The sequence below is a fragment of the Panthera tigris genome, chromosome A2 (genome assembly GCF_018350195.1).
Source record: "Panthera tigris isolate Pti1 chromosome A2, P.tigris_Pti1_mat1.1, whole genome shotgun sequence".
Taxonomy (NCBI): Eukaryota; Metazoa; Chordata; class Mammalia; order Carnivora; family Felidae; genus Panthera; species Panthera tigris.
The window spans coordinates 16,303,254-16,319,279 of NC_056661.1; the positions used below are offsets into that span (position 1 = coordinate 16,303,254).

General features: G+C 49.9%; 1 protein-coding gene across 1 annotated transcript; it reads right to left on the minus strand.

Moving 5' to 3' along the window:
* Positions 1-5,131: 5,131 nt before the first annotated feature.
* LOC102954763 (serine protease 44-like) lies at positions 5,132-9,429 on the minus strand. Its single transcript, XM_042978773.1, has 5 exons — positions 9,130-9,429; positions 8,654-8,810; positions 7,709-7,974; positions 6,543-6,706; positions 5,132-5,985 (listed from the first exon to the last, which is right to left on the minus strand). The coding sequence occupies exons 1-5, from the start codon at positions 9,422-9,424 to the stop codon at positions 5,752-5,754; spliced, it is 1,116 nt and encodes a 371-aa protein (XP_042834707.1). The 5' UTR covers positions 9,425-9,429; the 3' UTR covers positions 5,132-5,751.
* Positions 9,430-16,026: the final 6,597 nt, after the last annotated feature.

Here is a 16,026-nt window from a genome sequence, read left to right on the forward strand (position 1 = left end):
AAAAGATATGACAGATATTTATTTTAATTATAGAAGAATATTATTAAACACATGTGCTCACTTGTCCTTCTGGCCAAGACAGACTAATAGGGATTGCCCTTCCCATGTAAACAACCAAAGATGGGCAAAAAGTATGGAACAGCAGTTTTCAAGACACGGGACAGCAGGCCACAAAGGGTAGGACTGATAGATGGAAACTAAATGGGGTGAGTCCTATGATGACCAATGCTTGAAGCCTTGAGAGAGTTTCCAGGCTGTAGCTCAGAAAAGGGGAACCTAGGCAGAGCTCTACAGACCCCCTCAGGGGAGCAAGTGAAGCTGGGGGCCAGGGGACCCCCAGGCAGCAGCTACGCACTGAGGCAGGGGAGGGGAGAGAACTCTGGAGATCTGCAGAGTTCCTCGCTTGAGTATTCCCTGGTGTACTGAGCAGGGCATGTGGGGGGGGGGGGGGGGGAGGGGGGGGCTACCTGTGGCCAGAGAAATAACCACTTGAAAGGATCAGAAGTAACAATGGCTGGTGTTCGCATGGGGACAGAAATAGTGCCTGTTTCCATCAGCCAGACGGGAAAAACCCAGGACTCACAGACCACTGGATAGCATATTCAGGAAGGTCTTGCCTCAACAACAGGAAATACTAGTTCCTAGACTGATGTTACAGTCCTGTCTAACAAAAAAAAATTTTTTTTGAGAGAGAGAGAGGGCACAAGTGAGCAAGGGGCAGAGACAGAAGGAAAGAATCCCATAAGGGGCAGAGAGAGAGAGAGAGAGAGAGAGAGATGCAGGGCTCAAGCTCACCCGAAGTGGGACTCGAACTCACGAACTATGAGATCATGACCTGAGCTTAAGTCAGATGCTTAACCAACTGAGAGAGAGAGAGAGAGAGAGAGAGAGAGAGAGAGAGAGAGAGAGATGCAGGGCTCAAGCTCACCCGAAGTGGGACTCGAACTCACGAACTATGAGATCATGACCTGAGCTTAAGTCAGATGCTTAACCAACTGAGCCACCCAGGCACTGTCTGTCTAACAAATCTTTAAAGCAAGCCCCGAAAATATCAATTTCCAAGTAATTTTACTGCATCCCAAATAAAGCTCAAGAATATTTCTAGGAGGGACGCCTGGGTGGCTCAGTCAATTGGGCATCTGACTCTTGCTTTCGGCTCAGGTCATGATCTCATGGTTCATAGGATCGAGCTCCTCGTCTGGCTCCTCTGTGCTGACAGAGTGGAGCCTGCTTGAGAGTCTTGCTCTCGCTCTGCCCCTCCCCTGCTCATTCACTCTCTCTCTCTCTCTCTCTCTCTCTCTCTCAAAAATTAAAAATTTTTTAAATAAATAAAAATAAAAATAAACAGAACAATGTGGGCTGTGCCCTAATACATGTGTCATTGCACTCCCAAAAGGAAGGTGCTGGACAGCAGAGACAAAATATTTAAAGAAACACTGGCCAAACATTTTCCACATTTAATAGAAACTATTACCCTAGAGATCCAAGAAGCTCAATGAACACCAAAGTAACAAGAATGAAACTGGACAGGGGCGCCTGTGTGGCTCAGTCAGTTAAGCGTCTGACTCTTGATTTCGGCTCAGGTCATGATCTCACGGTGCATGAGATCAAGCCCCGAGTCAGGCTCTGCACTGACAGCACAGAGCCTGCTTTGGGGATTCACTCTTCCTCTCTCTCTGCCTCTCCCCCCGCTCATTCTTTCTCTCAAAATGAACTAAATTTTTAAAAAAAAATTTTTTTTTTTAAACCCAGAACAAAACTAGACAGAAGTACGACTTAATCAGGGGCGCCTGGGTGGCTCAGTCGGTTGAGCGTCCGACTTCAGCTCAGGTCACGATCTCGCAGTCCGCGAGTTCGAGCCCCGCGTAGGGCTCTGGGCTGATGGCTCGGAGCCTGGAGCCTGCTTCTGATTCTGTGTCTCCCTCTCTCTCTGCCCCTCCCCCGTTCATGCTCTGTCTCTCTCTGTCTCAAAAATAAATAAATTAAAAAAAAAAAAAAAAAGAAGTACGACTTAATCAAAGGGCTCAAAACCAGTGATAATATTAAGTAAAAGGAACAAAGGGAGGGGTGACACATCTCATCAGAAATAACGCAAGGATGAGGTCAACGAGACGGCTCTATGCCTCCTAGTTTCAGCTCCTAGTGTACATACCTGTCCTGTTCCCAATCTGTCAAGCGCCACATTTTTTCTTGCAATTTTGTGTTATTTCGCTGATGATTTTGCTGTTTAAAATGACATATCACTTAGGGCTGCCGAGGGTTGCTAAGGACTCCACGCTGTGAGGCGCACGGCAGAGAAAACAGATGTTAGGTAAGCTTCTTGGAGGCATGATTTGCACTTCTGTTGGCCATGAGTTCGATGATAACAAACCAATGGAGTATATTAAATAAGATGCCTTCAACCAGAAACAATCAGAAAATAAAGTTATATATTGACCACCTGATGAAAATGCTGTGAAACGAGGTTCCCAGGAACCTGCTCCTGTATGTCTCTGAGAAGTTGTTCGGTATTTGCTAATTCATGGCTGCTTCCCAGAACGTAAAAACTGCACACACACACACACACACACACACACAAAACAAAAACACAAAAGCAAAACGGTTATTTTTAGCAACTGGGTTTGGGGGTGGTTGGTCACACAGCCACAGAGGACCGAAACACTTATTGCAACTCAGACTGTCCCGTCTCAGCCAGGCCACATGTGTCAGATGGGGCTCCCCTGAGACAGAAGTGAAAGCGAGGGTCTGTTGAGGGGCACTCTCAGGAGATAAAGCTCTAAGGGAGCAAAGGAGGCAGAACTGGGCAAGGGGAGGAGCTGAGCTATGATACCCAGCTGAGGTTTCAGCTGATCCTACAAGAAGCCCTTCTAAGTTGTCCCCAAGTGAGGCAAAAAGTCTGGGCCTTTCCAGGGGCACCTGGGCGGCTCAGTCGGTTAAGCATCTGACTTCAGCTCAGGTCATGATCTCGTGATCCGACAGTTTGAGCGCCACATCAGGCTCTGTGCTGACAGTTCAGAGCCCAGAGCCTGCATCGGATTCTGTGTCTCCCTCTCTCTCTGCCCCTCCCCTGCTCATGCTCTGTCTCTCTCTCAAAAATAAACATTAAAAATTAAAAAAAAAAAAAAAAAGAAGTCTGGGCCTTTCTGTCCCCACATGTCAGTCATCCGGCACGGGCTGCACCGTGAAAGGATGTAATCTTGAGTGGGTCCGTTCCTGCAGCTGAGTGCAGCTTCAGTGAGGGGCGCAGACGTGAGTCAGTATTTTCAGGAGCCAGGGAATGATGTGCTTTCTCTGCAAGTGGGATTTAGCGGGAACCCCACATGTCCCTACAAGGCACCTCTTCCGGTTGGCTCCTGAGTCCTTTTGACAGGATTCTGATTGTTTGGATAGCTTCCTATCTGGTGTGATATGACATTTTTATCTCCCCCTACACATTTCCTGCTCCACACCTGGAGATTTTTCATACCTGGTCTCAGTGGGAAACTGTATTTCAACACTGCAATCTGAGCACTAGGAACATTCATTGCTCTAGATCACTTGCTTCTTATGACTGGAAACCCCAGCGTTTTTTGCTTTGTTTCTTTTCCCTTTAAAGTTTAATATTTTGGGGAGAACTTGCCTGCACATCAACCTCCTCCTTCGCCTGTGTCATTTGTCTCTTTCAAAGGGTGGTTTGGTCCGGCCACCACGCCCCTGACCTAAGGGTCTTCCTACCGTCCAGCTCTTCCCTCCTACCCGCGGTCCCCATCTTATCTGCAGCCGCAGCCCCGTGCCTGCCCCACAAAACGTATTCTGCAAATATTGGTTGGAAAGAATGGCTATCACTTGGAGTTGATGTCCTGCTGCCTGGGAGCCTCTGCCTGGCTTTTCTGGCAGCCAGAGTTTCATCCTCAGGAAACCAGGCCCCTTGACTGAATTCCTGTCTCCGTCCCTGCCCCCAGTAGGAAACACATTCTAATGTCACATGCTACAGGACACCCCATCTGGACCACAAACTTCCCAGAGCTTGGGGACTTTTCCTACAGCCAGGGCTGTGACTCCTGCCTGTCACTCATTTACCAAGTATTTCCTGAAGTCTTGCTCTGTTCCAGGCCTAGAACTGGAGGGTGGAAGGTAGAGAATGAGTGGGCAGAGTCCCCTGACCTTGGGGACCTAAATGTCCCCCAGTGGAAGCAAGAGTAAGGAACGGACACGAGACCGCCAGGAGCCTAGAAGAAAGCACATTTCACAACCCAGGGGGAGTGCACAGGGGAGGTTCTGGGGAGGACTGAATGCCTGTGCTGGGTCTTAACCACAGAGGAGGAAGAGAGAAGGAAACGAAGCCCGAGCGATGTGCCCTGCAGGGAACATCACAGGAAAGGACAAGTTGGCTTGAAGGAAAGCTGTAAGTCAGAGTGGGATGTAGCAGGACTCGGACCCTCAGGTCTGCCCGCGTGTGCATGTCCGTGAAAGGACAGTAGTAGCATTAACGGAGTTTAGCTGGAACCAGCTGGGGTTTGCAAAGCAGTGTCCCACCCTGGCCTCCCTCTGGCAGCAGGGGGGACTATCACAGACTGCCCGCTGAGGTCCATGGTAACTGGGAGCTCTAGCCCTGGCCGCGGAAGGAACGGTGGGCAAGAGACAGAGGCTGGGGGGTGATCAGCAGCCAGTCCAGAGGACTATGGGACACTTGGTCTGGTGACTGGGTAAAGAAGCTGTACACACACACACACACACACACACACACAGCCAGGACCTCCCACCCACCCTCCCCTTGTGGGAACTCAGCTCTTTGGGCTCAAAGTGTCTTGACACCCAGCCCCTGGTGTCTCCTCAAGGCATGCCTGGTATGGGGCAGCACGGAGAGGTACGAGGGTGTGTGAGTGTGTCCAGCTCCAATCTCCGTTCTCTTGCTCCCCCCGCTTCTGACCCAGAGGCCGCTGAACTCAACGACAACACTTCCGGCCACAGAGACGTTGATGGCTCTAATAGGAGGGCATTGATGAGACTTAGATCAAGGTAGGCGAATTCCTCACCTCTGGATCTTCTAGACCCCATGAAGTGCTTTCCAAGCTACACTGGAAACTAGTTCTCTACAGAGCATGTCCTAGGCAACCCCACAACGTTCAGGAGACCGGAACTTCAGAACAAATAAGAATGCACCGCAAATGTTTATTCATTGGCATCTAAGATCTCCACACTCCTTAATGTCTCCGCACGACTTGGGGTGAGCCTGGATGTGGCCACTGGGTACTCAAGAAAGGGGACCCCATCGCGGGGCTGCCCCAGAAGGATCCAGGTGGATCCGCACTGGGTAGGGGGGAACTTCGCCCAGTCCCAGACACCTGGGTCAGATGTGGAACCCCCAGGCCTCAGACCTCAGCAGGGCCGTGGTGACACCGCCTGCACAATCACCAAGCTCACTCTCAGGTGAAAGCCTGAGGCCACAGCCAGGTCGAATGCTGTCTCACTGCTCACGAGGTCTCTTCTTTGGTAGAAGCTCTCCAAGGCGTCAGGGAAGCACCGGGCTCCACGTGGCAGGTCGGCTGCCTCCTTCCCAGCAGGCAGAGCACAGCCAAGGTGTGGGTGTGGCCGAGGCAGGTGACTGGGGCTTCAGGCTGGGACACTTTCAGGGCTCCGGGCTTACTGCCACTCTCTACTGGGTAGCTCTCTACAGGGTCAGTGGATCCCAACCAGCATTGGAGGAAAGGGCAATGAGGAGGAGGGGCCTCGGGTAAGAGTCAGAAACAGGAGGGGAGTGGGCGGGGGTGATCACGGGGCCACCAGGATGCCCAGGGGCAGCACCACGCACAGAAGTATGAAGAAGTCTGCAGAGTCCCAACAGCAAGCCTGACTCAAGTGATCAATGACCCAGTCCTTGTAGAAACTAACTTCTGTATAAACTCCGGGAAAATTTCTGCGACCACAGCCAAAGCCCCAGCTCACAATCCCCACCTGGACCCATGTTTCATTAAATTCACAGGCCATGGGGCCCCCAGAATCTCCCTGGAGAAAGAGGAGAAAAAAAAAAAACACAGGGATGAAACAAATCAGTATCAGAACTGGCTGATTACACTGCAGGGCCTGGGGAGACGGGCACGCATGGGGTCTCCCTGGGCTTCCACCAGCCCTAGGTTTCTGGGGATATCAGATCGGAGAGCTGAAAACGTGAGCAAACAAAATGCGTATACACACTCAAAAAATCGTGTACAAAGAACAGAATATAAGCCAAGGAAATGGACACACTCTGAGGTAATCATAACGAGTGAAGTCTTCACCCAAGTATTGCCTGTCACATTAGAAGGGGTTCAAAACACGTGACTGGCATTACTGGTATTTTCTGCCTGAATCGCCCGTCCTCTCCCAGATCCCTGCAGGCAGCGCAGGTCCTACTGAAGGATCCAGTCGGGCCAGCCTGGCCTTGGCAGTGTGTCCCCTGGGACCCCCTTGACTTGAATGAAGGGTGACCGGAGGGGCTGGTGGATAACACGGGCCCCACTGCCCGTGAAAGAGGAAACTGTGGAGGAACAAGATGCTAAGATAGCGAGGGCCCGTGAACTGACCTGGCAGGTGTCCTTTCCTCGGGAACTGTAAGCACAGACAGCCCCTTTTTTCACTAGGTCACTACCACTTTCCATCTGTTCCTTGAGTGCCCTATTGCACTCCTCGTAACGTACAATGTTTAGCTTGGCCTCCTGAAGTTGTTCCGGAGCATCTTCGGGTTTATCTATAGAGAAGATTTAGGAGTTGGTGGATCTGCCTAGCAGACCAAAACCGGAGCCCCGGGTGTCCGTTCTTGGTCTCCATACGGTGTGTTCACATACAGACACCCCCCGCGGCAGTGAATACTGTCCCCATTTGACACTGGAGGAAAGGAGGCCCAAAGTGGACATGGGGAGGGGAGGAGGTGAGAATCAAAACGAAGACAGGAGAGGCGCCTGGGTGGCTCAGTCGGTTGAGCGGCCGACTTCGGCTCAGGTCACGATCTCGAGGTTTGTGAGTTTGAGCCCCTCGTCGGGCCCTGTGCTGACAGCTCAGAGCCTGGAGCCTGCTTCAGAGTCTGTTGTCTCCCTCTCTCTCTGCCTCTCCCCTGCTCACACACACTCTGTCTCTCTCTCAAAAACAAACAAACGTTAAAAACGATTTTTTTTTTTTTAATGGAGATAGGAGGAGGAAGAACAGATCAGGAGAGAAAGAGGCCTTACCAGCCATGAGAAATCAAAACCAAATGTCTGTCACTCAGGATGCTTAGTAAGAGTGGCAGTTGTCCCGTGCATCAGGGAAGTGACTTCCCTTTGGAGCAGGACCATAAACTCTTGGACAGGGAGTGCCCCAAAGGTACTGAATCCAAACTCTCCCCAGGGACGGGAGGCCCTACCAGCCTCACCAGGAATTAGTTCTCGCGTCTCTTTTCACTCACAGGAAGCCCCCCCATCCACCATCACCCAAGCTGGCTTGGGGACAGCTCCCATTAGCAGACAGATCAACACCCCCTGGGCTACAGTCCACCCCAGAGAGAATCCGCCTTGCTTGTCACCCAAGACCCCAGGTCCTGAGATCCTAATCGAAGTCTGTAACGCCATCAATCGCTCCCTACCGGCATTCTGCGGCCTCCTCCCTTACCCTCTTGCTACAAGATGGCCTCCCCGCCTCCCCCTGTAGCTCGTAGGCCGACCGCGGGGCAGCCTCTTGCCTGTGGCCTGAGCTTAGAGTCTTGCTCCAGCCTCACCTGTTTCTTTTCGTTTTCCCCATCCGGTCACCCAGCACTCCATACCAGCTTCCACCATGAACATCTTTTCAGGGAGGCACACGGGCCGGATGTGCGAGGAAAAATTCACAGGGAACTCCAGCAGGATGAGGGCAATGTCATTCTCAATGCTTCCAACAGGATTGTAATATTTGTGGACAACGATGTCCCGGACCGGCACCTGGATGGCCATCCTGGAGGTATGGTTCACGTGGATGTCTCCCATCTTCACGGTGTACTCCACGTGGCTGCAGAGAGATCCCGGAGGGTCGACACCCCCCCCCCTTCCGCATCTTCTGGGCCTTCCCAGCCTGGCCCTATCTCCATCAAACCACTTCCCTCCCTCCAAACCGGGTCCCATCCCCGGACCCGTGGCCAACCCATCCAGTGGTGCTCCAAGGCGGGTTCGCTGGTGATGCGTCAGCATCACCTGGGAACTTGTTAGAGATGCGGATTCTCAGATCGCATTTCTGATCTACCGCATCAGAGACACTGGGGGCGGGGGGGGGGGGTGGAGGGAGTGGGGACAGGCAATCTGTGTTTTAACAAGCTCTGCAGGTGTTTCCATGCTCATTAAAGCGTGAGACCACTACTCTGGCCAAATTGGTTTCCCACACTCCACTCTTCTTAAGTATTCCCCCTTGCCGGTCTTTGCCCAGACACTGCCTCTCAGCTGGCATCTTGCCCCCTTTCTTGCCACTTGGCTTGAAGACTAATCGGCACAAGCTTTGAACCTGATTTGGGGTCTTGCCTTTTCAGGCTACCGAGGGCCCTGCCATCACTTACCTCTGCCTGCAGTCTGAAGAGCAGGGACTATGACCCCCTTCTTCAGATGAGGAAGAGGAAGCTCAGGGAGGGGGACAAGACGGGCTACAGGTCACAGAGCCTGCTGAACAGGAGCCTAAGCCCAGAACCCCAGACACTCACCCAAATATGCAGTGGGCAGCGGTCAGCACCCACCGGCTGGCAATGAGGGAGCCTCCGCACGTGTGTTTATCCTTGATCTGCAGGCTCACCTGCCAGGGCCACTTCCTCTCTGGGGCGGGTATTCCACCAACTATCCTCATAGACCTGTGGCCGCATCCTGGAGCAGGTCAAGGAAGGGAGGGGACTGAAAGTAAAGCCATGACAGCCCCACCAGCAGAGCTGGATAACCCTCAGAAGTCTCAGAACCCTCAAAGCAAGGTCATGTCCCCTCAGAACCCCCACCCCCCCGAGCAGCTCTGTATCCCCCCAAGACAATGGCCATGTCCCCTCCGAGCTCAAGGGCAGGGTTGGGACCACTCAGAGCCTCTCCTCCCCTGGGAAAAACCATCTTTGCGTGAGACCCTCCCCTAGAGCAGAGTCCCATCCCCCTGGGCCCAGGCCAGTTCTCCGCAGCAGGGCCTGGCCCGAAACATCACCTGCAGGAAACAGCGACCTTGCTGCTGGCTGAGGAATGGCCGCAGCCCTGTAGGAACCAGGGTCAACGGGGGTGACCGCTGCCACCTGTGGGGAAGCGGCAGCCTCTTGGGGCACGGGGGTCGCAGAAGATCCCCCAACCCTCGACACGCTCTCGTGGCGGTCCTCGCGGCCGCCCCCCGAGGGGGACGGGGAGGGTGGGGACGGCGCCGACTCGCCCTGCGCCCCACCAAGCCGCGGCTGGAAGAGCAGGAGCCAGAGCAAGAGGCCAAGGGAGCCACCACCCGGGGACGCCATGGGCCCGCCGGCGCCGCGCCTCTCGCAGCGCCCCCTCGCGGCGGCTGGCGGCCCTGCCCTCGCGTTGGCGGGAAACTGCGTTCCGCGGAGATCAGGGTCCCGCCGCGTCCGCTGGGTGGCCTGACGGGTGGCGCAGGCCGCGGAGTCGTGACTCGGGGAGGCTTTTCGTCCCGACTTTGCGAGCCTCCCGGGCACTTGGTGCCCGGGCCTTGGGCCCGGCACAGGGTGCCACCGCTGACCCCGCAGCCACGCACCTGCAGCCCCGCGCCCGGCGTGCAGCGCGCCTCGCCGCTCCTCCTCCCCCGCCGGTTCACGGTCAAGATGAGGACTGCTCAGCGGACACGGACACGCTGCCCTCAACGGCACCCACCACCGTCTTAGAGATGGCAGTGCCACCTTTTAAAAATCAACCTCCACCTAGGGGCGCCTGGGTGGCTCAGTCGGCTGGGCGTCCGACTCCGGCTCAGGTCATGATCTCACAGTTGGTGGGTTCGAGCCCCCGCCCGTCGGGCTCTGTGCTGACAGCTCAGAGCCTGGAGCCTGCTTCAAATTCTGTGTCTCCTCCTCTCTCTGCCCCTCCCATGCTCATGCTCTGTCTCGCTCTGTCTCTCAATAATAAATAAACGTTAAAACAAAAATTTAAAAATCAACCTCCACCTGAACGGAGCCGTTAGCGCAGGGCAAATGCAAACCACGATGAGATATCACAACACACCAGCAGACTGGCTAAAATAACAGATCTTGACAACCCGGATTTGTCAACAAATCTTGACACGGGTGCAGAGGTACACTCAGACATTGTGGTAAGAATGTAAAAATATTACAGCCACTCTGGAAAACAGACACTGGCAGTTTCTTATAAAACAAAATGTGCAATTACCATACGACCCAGTAATTGCATTCCTGGGCACTTACCCCAGAGAAATGAAGCTGTATTACACACACACACACACACACACACACACACACACACCTATAGGAATGTTTTTAGTAGCTTTATTTTTAATAGCCAACATCTGGAAACAACCCTGTAATAGACAGAATACGGGCAACCCAAAGATGGCGGTGTTCTAATCCCCTGAACCTGTGAATACGTTACCTTACGTGGCAAAAGGACAGTGATTAAATGAAAACTCTTGAGCGGGGAGATTATCCCAGAGCGCACACATAAGAGCGGCCGCAATGCTCTGTAGTTCCTCCTATGAAGAAACGAAGTCAGGCTGTAGTAGCCTATCACTTGGGCTGTGTGACCCAACAAACCCCATCGAGCTAGTTTGCTGGTAAGATTAAAATGCGGTAAGGAGGTAAGGAGTGTCTGCTCTGTCCTAATTACAGAGTGACAGTATAGACTCCCACAGTACTGGAACAAGACCATACTGTCTGCAGCAAAGAAATTGTGAAATTGTACATTCTTTGAAAAGCAACTCCCGGCACGCCACCGCACCCTAGAAAGAAACTAACGGCCAGACCATGGGACATGAAGTGACTGAGAGTCCCATGCCTCCTCTCATAATGTAGATATTTAGCCAGACTCACCAAGTCATAAACTCAGCCAGACAAAGCAATTCATCATTCAATGGACATGATATATGTGGAGTTGGGTCATGATAGGTCTTGAAGACAACAAGAGAATTGCACAAAAGCAATGGCCTAGACCTTCGTATCACCTACTTGTATTGAATTAAAGCTTCTCTCTCAGTTCATACCCATAGCTTTATAAGGGGTGTCCTATCACCAGCTGATGAAAGAGTAAAAACCTGGGCCTCGTTCACAGATGGGCTCAAAATCTTGGTGCCAGCTGAAAACAGACCGCGGTTGCACTAGAACCTCATTCAGGAGTGGCCCTGAATGGCAGTGATGAGGAGAAATCCTGTGCCTAGGGCTTCAAATAGTGCACTTGGTCATCAGCTTGCTGCAAAAGGAGAAGCGGCCCGAATAAGAATATAAATGGGCCCCTGAACAACGATGAATGGCTTGTCTGGTTGGTCAGGGGCTTAGAAAGGCCAAAACTCCACAATTTGGGAAAGACGTACCTGGATGCACCTGTGGCAGTGGAAACCACTGAGCCCACCAGTGAGTATCCACTGCCAAGGAGCCACTCAACGGCCAAGTGGATAAGATGACGCCTCGGCTGGAGATCGGCTAGCACTTGCCCTTGTCAACCTCCACGCTTGCACTGTGTCCAATAACAGAGTATTTGTGTTGGCAAGATTGGAGGATATTCGTCCACCCAATAAAACAACACGGGGTTCCTCTTACCAAAGCCGAGGTAGCTACTACTGCTGCTGGATGTCCAACCTGTCAGCATCAAAGGTCAATGCCAACCCTTGAAATTCAATTTCAGCCTTGAAATTTGCTACATCCCTAAAGGAGACCAAGCAGCTATTTGGTAGCACGATTATTATATCCATGTATTTGCACCCTGGAGGGCTAGCGGTTCGCCCTTTCAAGACTCTGTGGGGCAGTGCCCAGGGGGGATCCCACGATGATAACTCAGACGCCCCATGAGTCACTGACAGTGTGCTGAACAGGCATTCTAGGCAGACAACGCATTTCTTTGTACAGACCAGTTTCCATCTGATATCATTTTCCTTCAGCCTGAAGAACTTAGAATTTCTTGAAGCCCAGGAAGGAATTCTCTCAGCTTTGGTTTTTAGAAGTCTTTACTTCAATTTTATTTTTGAAAGGTACTTTCATTTGATGTAGAATTCTGCACTGACTTTCAACATTTGAAGATGATCCTCTTCCTACTATCTTCTCTCATTGTTTCTGAGGTGTGGTCTGCAATCATTCTTATCATTTTATTTTTAAGTAATCTCCACGCCCAGTGTGGGGCTCAAACCCACAACCCTGAGATCAAGAGTCACATGCTCCACTGACTCGGCCAGCCACGTGCCCCAATCATTCTTATCTCTGTTCCTCTGTAAGTAATATGTCTTTTCCCCCCTGCTTTTAAACTCTATCCCTAGGTTTTGAATAGCAATTCAATTATTATGTTTGGCAGTGTGGTTTTCTTTGCGTTGGCCTGGGGTCCACTGTGCTTCCTGAATCTGTGACTTCTAGTTTTTAATCAATTTGGAAAATTTTTCGGCAACTATTTTTTCAAATTTTCTTGAAGAATAGCATTTCTTCAGGTATTTCTGCTCCCAGTTTTCCTCCACCTTCTGTACTCCAATTTCCTCACATAAGACCATTTGATATCCCAAAGGTCAACTCATCATGGTCTGATAACTTGTTTCAATCTTTTTTTATCTGTGCTTCAGTATGAATAGTTTATACTGTTGTGCCTTCGATTTCACTAATATTTCCTTCTGCCTCCCAGGCATGGGTTTAGTAATTTTTAATGAACACTGAAGGCTATTAATGTTATGTTGCTGACTATTTGAATTGTATTTTCCTTCTTTAAGGAATGTTGAAATTTGGCAGGCAGCTAAATTACTTTCAGCCCACCTTGGTCCGTTTGAAGCTGGTTTTTAAACTTTGTAGGATGAGTCTAGAGTAGCCTTTATCCTAGGATTACCTTAGCCTTAATACTAAGGTGTGAGCCTTGTGGGGTACCTCCTGATTGCCTGAGTATTCAGCGAGGTCCTTTCTCCGGGTGGATGAAGCTTGACCCTCCCAGCACTGTGTGAACTCTGTGAGTTGGTCCTCTTCTAGCTCCCTGGCAGTTGTTCTTTGCCCAGCCTCCTGAAAATTTAACCTGTGTATGTGTAGATTAGTATTCAGCCAAAGACCGAAAGGGGTTGTTCTGCAGATTTCTGGAAGTTGTTTCTTGGCATATCTCCATCCTATACGGCAGGGATCAGCAACCTTTCTCTGTAAAAGACAGTAAATATTTGAGGCCTTGCAGGCCACATGTGGACTCTGCCACATATTATTTTTTTTCCCCTTGAGGGGGGGGGGAGGGGCAGAGGGAGAAAGAGAATCCCAAGCAGGCTCCACCCCCAGGGCAGAGCCCAACGCAGGGCTTGATCTCACAATCGTGAGATCATGACCTGAGCCGAAATCAAGAGTCAAACGCTTAACCGACAGAGCGGTTCTCTTTTTTAAAAGCAACTCTTTAAAAATGTGTACATCATTCTCAGCCCTGTACAAAAACCGGCTATTGTGGAATTGGCCCACGAAGCGTAGTATGATAACATCTGCTCTACGGTATTGTGACCTGCAAACTCCAGATGCCTCGCCTTCCTGAGTTCCAATCTGTCCTCTTAACTTCGTGGTGCCATCGTGTTCTGTTTGGGTTCCCTTCCTCGTGCCTTCTGAAAACTGCCTGTGCTTAGGAAGTCAGGACCCTTGTTCCCCTTCTCTCTGGGGTCGTAGTCCTACGCTGTCCTACAATGCTAACTCTTAACAACTCTACTTTTCCAAAAAAGCGGAACAACCAGTTTTCCATGCATAGTATTGGCATATTTTCACTTTTGATGACGAGTAAGTCTGCTTCATTGTGTGTCTTTTGAATGAGCTGTGTCACCAGAATGAGCAATGACCTTGGATGTCAATGATTCGTGTGGAAATGTATTCATGTTTATTTCTTGGTTCATAATGCGAGTTCTCAAACTCATTTCACCAAACGACACTCCTACCATCAGTTTATGGCTCTGTTACTCTACACGACACCTACTGCCACGGTTCTGTCTTTTCCCACATGGCGGGCATAAAATTATACCTTGTTATGGTTTGCATTTGCATTTCCCTGGAGTATATTCTCATATCTTTTCTGGCCATTTGTGCTTTCTTTCTATAAAATGTTTGTAACGTCTACCCAATTTTATATTTGGGTTGCTTTTGAAGTATTTCTCATTTAGCTTTTTTTTTTTTTTTTACGTGTTCTCCTTTGTGGGTAATGTGTGTTCCAAATATCATCTATCATGATTTGTCTTTTCACTTTATTACATCTTTTTTTATTACATCTTTTGAAGAGCAAAACTTCTTAATTTTAACGTAGTCAGAAATAGCAATCTTTTCCTTTATCATGTATGGTTTTTGTGTCTGGTTTTAAAAAGCCTTCCCGGGGCGCCTGGGTGGCTCAGTCGGTTGGGCGTCCAACTTCGGCTCAGGTCACGATCTCGCGGTCAGTGAGTTCAAGCCCCGAGTTGGGCTCTGTGCTGACAGCTCAGAGCCTGCAGCCTGTTTCAGATTCTATGTCTCCCTCTTCCTATGACCCTCCCCTGTTCATGCTCTCTCTCTCTGTCTCAAAAATAAATAAATGTTAAAAAAAATTTTTTTTAAAGCCTTCCCTATCCTGAGGTCTTAAAGGCATCATCCTTTATTTTCCCCTAAGATTTTAAAGTTTTGTTTTTCATGTTTCATCTTGTATCCACATTTTTTTTAATCTGTAGTGTGAGGTAGGAATTCAATTTCATTTATTTTCCATTTAAATTTTTTTTAACATTATTCATTTTTGAGAGACAGAGAGAGACAGAGTATGAGTGTAGGAGGGGCAGAGAGAGAGGGAGACACAGAATCCGAAGCAGGCTCCAGGCTCTGAGCTGTCAGCACAGAACCCGATGCGGGGCCTGAACTCACGGACTGAGAGATCATGACCTGAGCGGAAGTCGGACGCTTAACGACTGAGCCACCCACGTGCCCCACATTATACTTTTATTCAACAATCTTACCAAATTATATTTTCAATTTTAATAATTTGTAGATTCTTTTGGGGTTTCCTATATTGACAACCAGGTCGTGTACAAATAATTGTATTTTTTGTGCAGTGGATATGTCCTCCTTGTTCTTCTTGATACATTCTCTCATTTTGTTGGGGTTAGTCCTGTCTTGATTTAAAAAAGAAAAAAGAAAAAAAAAAGCCCACAAATTAGAAATTATTACTGTTTTACACAGTCATGATTTTAGGTATTTGTTATTACTTGTTTCTTTTTTTTTTATTTTTTTTAACGTTTATTTATTATTGAGAGACAGAGAGACGGAGCATGAGCAGGGGAGGGGCAGAGAGAGGAGGAGACACAGAATCTGAAGCAGGCTCCAGGCTCCGAGCTGTCAGCACAGAGCCCAACGCGGGGCTCAAACTCACAAACCGCGAGATCATGACTTGAGCTGAAGTCGGACGCTCAACCGACTGAGCCACGCAGGCGCCCCAATTACTTATTTCTTTACTCACTGTATTTGTTTGGGTACGGGCTGAAGTGTGTTAACAGAGCTATCTCAAAATATAGCAGTTTAAAAAAAAAAGTTTATTTCTTACTTAATAGTCCAAATCGAGCCCTGATCGAGGTCTGCCACCCTTAAGATGGGCTCATATCTCTGAGTCCAAGATGGCACCTCCAACTTTCTATCTTCCCTTGAGAAAGGGACAGGGCCAAAATGCATACCCGTGTCCCTTTGAAGGGCATCCCCAACAGCACACTACTTCTTACATCTAATGGAACATAACTTAAATACATGGGCACCCTAAGCTTCAAGGGAAGCCGAGAAAGGCACTTTTTAAGTGGGTATCAACCCAGATTGCCTGGGATCCATTTTACCTGTTTGGTGTACCTATCTCCCAACTACTCTGGGCACTGCTGCTAGAAATTCATAGGAGCTTCTTAGGAGGCTTGCCCTTGAGCACATGGAGCCACATTACAAAAGGTGACGAGGAGTTG